A 5,883-nucleotide genomic window follows, 5' to 3' on the forward strand; every position below is an offset into this window, starting at 1 on the left:
CTGGGGACGAGCCAGCCTGGCTGCGGTGGCTCGGTGGGACAGGGGGTGTCCAGCCTGTGCAGGAAGCAGGGATGTGGATGGGGAGCAGAGAAGTGCTGGTTGGAAAATCGTTGGCTCTGTGCACAGTATCCCATGTGCCTGAACGGGGTCCTGAGGTGCTGAGTGCTGTGTGAAATGCCCCCAGCCCCGGCTGCAGTGGGAGGTTTCTGTGACTGCTCTGTGGGTGGGAAAGCTGAGCCACGGCCAGAGCCCCAGGAGCTCTGACTGTGCAGCCTTGGAAGCACTGCCAGCACAGCAAACACAACGGGTGATTATTTTTTGTTTATTTGATTTTATTTCTCCCCTTTCTAATGCAGAGTACAGTATGCAGGCTACTCGGTGACTCGACCAGAAGGAGACACAGGGAAATACAAATCAATTCCCCACCATCATCGGGGAGAAGTGCAGTTCCTAGGAAGGTGAGTAAATTTTTTAAAGAATCCTAAAGCCYTTCTATCTCATCATGCTGCCTCTAAATGTGCTTGAGGCTGTTTTTGTGCACCAGCTGCAGTTTCCTTCCCCAAACCACYGTTCTGCTGGTTTCACTTCCTCACCCTCATCCCTCAGACTAAAGYCCTTTAGTTTTGTTCTTGTTCATGTCCATGTCTGGTTTCATAAAAGTGGCAAGGATCCCATCACACATCAGCTGCATTCCTCCAGGATGGTGAGGGCTTGGCAGAACCCCCAAGCTCAGCCCCCTCCTGGGAATGGGACCTGCAGGCTTTGGGCAGGAATCACAGGTTGTTTTGGCAGCTGAATGCTTGTTGGTGGCACAGMGAGCATTTTGCCCTTTTTCAGGTGATGGACATTTCTGGAATTTTCCAATATTTGCTAACACAGAATTATTTAAAATGTGATGGTTGCCTTTAACAAGGGCCCAGTTCATTGTTCTGCTGGGACTGGCTCTTTGGAAGGTGTTCCAGTGTTGGGAGGAGTTTGCAGGTGCTGTGAGATACCTGAAGTGACTCTGGCTCTGGTTCTCGTTGCACAGGTACGCCTTGCTGAGGAAGTCAAAAGAAAGGCAAGCCCTGGACGGCCTCAATAACTTGAACTACTTTCCAAACGTCACATATGACGCCTTGTATAAGAACATCACTGTTAACCTGACACCAGAGCTGGCTCTGGTGACCGAATATTGAGAGGAGAAAATAACTTTGCTCTGCCCTTCACCAAGAAAGCACCACGCTAGACTTTCTTTTCCAAGGGTTATCAAGGACAAGCAACACTTTGTCTAATGAAGGATCACAGTATTTTGGAGAATGAGGCTGAAAGTGCACGCACAAATTGCCCTAGCTATACCAATCCAGCCCGATACCCGGGCAGYGAGCTCAGCAGTCTCTTTATTTTTTCTGCCACTTGCTTTCTGGGTTTCAGGACAACAGTTTGACTTGCTGCTCTCGTCTCCACATTCCTCCTCCAGCAATCTCTGGCACTGGGACTCTCCTCAGATGTGCTTTCTCCTCTGGGAAGTGGCTCAGCTGAGGGACTCTGGCTTCTTGACGGCAAACGTCGGGAGCAATTTGGTTGGCAACTGCCCTGGTGGGAGATCAAACGACTTCTGATACCGTTCTTCTATATCTGTGCGGTTTTTAAAATGACCTGCTTGAAGTATATACAACAGAATCGCTTCTTAAAGAAGTGTAAGTGTAAATATGCTGTGTAAATTGCCCCTTTTTATTTTTCTCCTATGGCTCAAGTCCAAGAGAGAGGTTTACATATGGTCACTCATTTTAGTCCTGAGTTTTGTAAACACTTGTGTGAGCATCACTGTACTTGTGCAAGGTGTTCCCTTTTAAGCCAGTGAGACTGCTTGCACGACTCCAGCTGGGCATATGCAGAAATGTTTGTGGGCCAGGGCCCAGAATCTTCCAGTGCRGTGGGTGATGAATATAGCTGGGTCATCACTCATTCCAGAAATCAGAGGGGTGACTTGTTCCAGGGAGGGTGAGGAAATGGGAATATTTATTAAAAAAACCCTTTATTTTCTGTCACTTTCACAACATGATGTGCAAATGAATCCAAAAGCCATATGGAATTCAGTCCCATGGCTCTTGCCTGGGTCCCACCAAGGGCAGGCGGCTCAGTCTTGGCAGGGCTGGGGCAGTGCAGCCCCCGGGCCAGGATGGAGCCACTGTTCCCACAGGAGCCCACCCCGGACAGCAGCGCTGCCCTCACTACACAGTGTGCTGGAATGGTTGGCAGGTTGGTTTAGTTTCTGTTCCTCATGTCAATCCAGCAGCACACTGAGGGGCTGTTGGAGCCAGGCCGTGCCCTGCACTGTCCCCCTGGGCACCTGGCAGCGCTGGCACGGGCACAGCAGTGAGGTGAGGGCTCACAGCTCAGTGAGAGATGTGAAGGATACACCAAAACATGAGGACCGAGAGCCAGAGCTTGGTCTGACAGCCCACCAGCCWTCGAGTGCCATCCCTCTTTTCTCCACAGCCACCGTGGGCAAGCTGGGCTTATATGGGCTCTGTCCCAGCCCTTACACAGCACTGACACCGCCATGTTCACTGGACCTCTCTGACTTAAAAGTAAATACATTGGGTGTTGGTTTTAGTTTGTATTTCCACACAACAAGGGCGGGTACTTGACCTCCGAAGGACTTTAACTCTTTTCATTGCATTGTTTACCTTCGGTTTCCTTAACTTCTCATGGTTTACATTGTTCTCTCAGTTCCGTGGACGTATGATCCCCATACGCATCTGTGGTGGGTGTGACTGCCCAGGGCATTCCTAACCTGTATCCAGAAAACGTTAGTTTAGAAAACACGAGTTTTGTGTAGATCTTATCAGCCAGCATGAGAGGACAGCGAGCCTGCCCTTGAAAAGCGCTGATGAGTTTGTAACTTAGGTTTTAAAGTCTCTGAACTTACACGTGCTTTAAACTYGCTTCCCGAGGGGATTCAGCCGGTTATTTATAGGCAGAGGTGAGGATTTGCTTTTTCTGGCGCATACAGCAATAAAGAYTTCTGAATCTCGATCTGTAATTCATGTGGACCCTTTCCGGGTGCTGAACCCGTGTTGCYCTGCCCCTCTTTTCTTTCATCTTGAGACCTTGCTAGAAACTTGTCTTTGTTTAATGGTGCTTCAAACAAGGAATGTATTTCAACTAGTCCAAGTTCACAACCCCRGAATCATGCATGTGTGTGTGAGTAGGTGTTGAACTCCCGTAGTTGGGATCCTCAGCCTTCCATGTCCCTGACAGTCGTTGCACCTGGTGTGGAAAAAAAGCCGTTACCTCTGCTCAGAACTGCACTCTGCGGTTGGCACACAAGGGTCCATCCCCAGCAGCATCCCATTCTTCGTTCTAACCACGTTGAATTTCTTTTCCCTTTCGAAAATGTGGATTATCCAAAAATGTGCACTGTTAATCTTATCAGCTCTGTCAAATACTGTATAGTAAATGTAACTGTTAAAAACATACTGTCAAGCGCATGTGCTGTTATGGTGTAAAAAATCTCGTATTAAGGAGAACTTGTACATATTSTGGCAGCTGAAGTTCAACAAGGCCACTCGTTCGCCCCTTCCACGTCAGCGCCGTCAGTCAGCCCCGTTGGAGGGCAGGTCCTGTGCGATGCTGATTTTTTTTAAATGAGCCATGTGGGTTTTATTTGCAAAACTATTTATTGACAGTTAATTCTCTGTAAAGCTCTGCTTCTCTAAGGGAGGTACTGTCTAAGCAACGGCTGCACGCTTCAGGCCCCTCAGCATCAGAAGTGGCTTTAAACTCTCAAGTAGCTTTCCATCATCATGGCTTTTGAGCTTACTGTTATGTTTTTAAGAGGTGCCAGGGGGACGTTTTTGCACTGAAGATTAGTGTTTTACAACACACACACACTTCTCAGCAAAGCAATCCTTTGTGTCATTACATTTATTTACCCATGTGTTTGTACATTTTTGTATTTGTTAATTTATGAATGATTTTTTCAGTAAAAAATACATATCCAAGAACACAGGTTGCAGTGTTTTTTGTTTTTTGGGGTTTTTTTTTTTGTTTACAGGAGGTTGGGGTATGCTTTTTTAGTAAGAGGCGAGATTTGTAAGCCAAGAGGAGGTGTAAGTGCTTATGAGAGTTTGAGTCAAAAAGGGTGAGAAGCTAGAAGCTGGTTGGAAATTTTTCATTAGGAMTGGCCACAAGTAAATTGAGTGTGAGATGTGGATGCTCCCCAAGCTCTTCCTCTGGTGTAGGTGCTYAAGCCTTTTTTCCCTGCACCTACTTCAGTGTAGCTGTGGTGGAGGGGTCAGCTGCCTTAGTGTGTTAATGTGTGTTCACTTGGCTGAAGGTGCAGGGCTCGGGACTGGTGCTGGGGACTGTTGATAATTGGATTTTTTAACAACTAACCCAGGCAGACAGACAAGCTTCCTTGCAGCAGCTTTAAAATATCTTTCTCCTGCTCTGCAGCATACAGGCATGCTAGAATAAATAGCTGGCAGCCCTGGGTTGCTCCAAGCCTTGCCTTTTTTTAGCTCTCCGTCTTCTGGGAAGCTTCCTCCCACCCGCGGCGCTGGGCTGGAGCCTGCGGGGTGCCAGGCTCCTTCCAGCCCTGCTGCTGCCTGGSATGGGCCTGGCTGCCCGTGGCTCGCAGGAATGGGGTGGGAGCCCGTGGGATTTCTGATCCTGCAGCACTGGGAGTTTCTGACTTGTCTGGGCAATCCCCATGGTTTCCAGGGACCCAGCTGAGGGGGTTCATGTCGCCCTGATGGCCATAAACCCACGAGTCACCTTGTGGCCTTGCTCCAGGGCTAATGAGAGCCGTGGCAGTGCCACGCTTCCCGCAGCACCGGGCAAATCCTCYGTCCTGTGCGCTGCCTGGCAGGATCAGGATGAGCAGTGACTGTCAGGAGTGCCAGCACAGCCGACACCCCAGTGCAGTGCCAGCAGAGCCGATACCCCAGTGCAGTGCCCGCAACCATAGCTCGGCCTTGCTGCGGTTTGTGTTCCACAGGACAGGCTGGGCAAGCTCGGCCTTGCTGCGGTTTGTGTTCCACAGGACAGGCTGGCAGCCCCGCTGGGCTCCGTGCAGCCACCTTGTGCCATTCAGGAATCCCTCCCGGGCATCCAGGCTCCTGTCCCACCCTCACCCCAGCGCCGCTTCCTCAGGATTGCATTAGAGCGGTTAATGACATCGCTGGGTGATGAGCAGCAGGGCCTTTGTTATCAACAGAGCCTCAGCACGGGGCTGATCCCTGATCCCCTGATCCCTGAGCGCAGCCAAAGCACATTCATTCATTCATTCATAATTCAGAGTTACTCTGCGGCTGCAGAGGGCTCACAGTGACTGAATGCACAGCCTGGAGCCGCACGGGCCCGGCAGCCAGGCCTGGGGCACAGGGGGGTGACAGGGACATGGTCCTTAGGAGAGCTCGTTCCTGTTGGGGTTTAGGGTCTGTGTGGGGATCAGATGAGTCTGATCGGGAGTTATGGCAGCACAAGGGCCGGTGACAACGCCAGTGGCCACGGAGAGAGCCCATGGGCAGAGGGGCAGCTACCGAGCGGGGTGAGGGGCAGGTACCGAGCGGGGTGAGCCCCTCGCTGAGGGAGCCCCTGCCAAGGTCCGTGCGCTGCCGGAGGATGGAAACCCCGCTCTGCGGGGCTGGAGAGGCTGCACCGCCCGGTCACACCCGGGCCAGGCACAGAGAGCCCAAACCGGCCTGGRGGAGCTGGAGAAGGGCAGCCCCGGGCCCCTCACAGCCGCAACCGCCTCATTTCAACAGCGAGACCCGAACCGGGCGGTTCCAGAGCAGCGGGGCCGGGCCGAGGGCGGAGGGGCCGGGCTGAGGGCAGCCGAGCGCTCCCACAGCGTCCCCTGGCGGCCCCGACACAGCCCGGCAGAGCTGCGGG

At 51.8% G+C, this 5,883-nt stretch overlaps 1 protein-coding gene across 1 annotated transcript in view; it reads left to right on the top strand.

Annotated features, from left to right (window-relative positions):
- B4GALT5 (beta-1,4-galactosyltransferase 5) overlaps positions 1–3,992 on the top strand; it is an 8,656-nt gene extending 4,664 nt beyond the window's left edge. Inside the window, exons 7-8 of the mRNA XM_057385794.1 lie at positions 357–458; positions 1,031–3,992. Of these exons, the coding sequence (XP_057241777.1) occupies positions 357–458; positions 1,031–1,178 (250 nt within the window). The 3' untranslated portion in view covers positions 1,179–3,992. The remainder of the gene's footprint in view (positions 1–356; positions 459–1,030) is intronic.
- Positions 3,993–5,883: the final 1,891 nt, after the last annotated feature.

This window comes from Malurus melanocephalus, unplaced genomic scaffold (assembly GCF_030028575.1).
Source record: "Malurus melanocephalus ecotype Western Australia unplaced genomic scaffold, MMel_1.1 scaffold_868, whole genome shotgun sequence".
NCBI lineage: Eukaryota > Metazoa > Chordata > Aves > Passeriformes > Maluridae > Malurus > Malurus melanocephalus.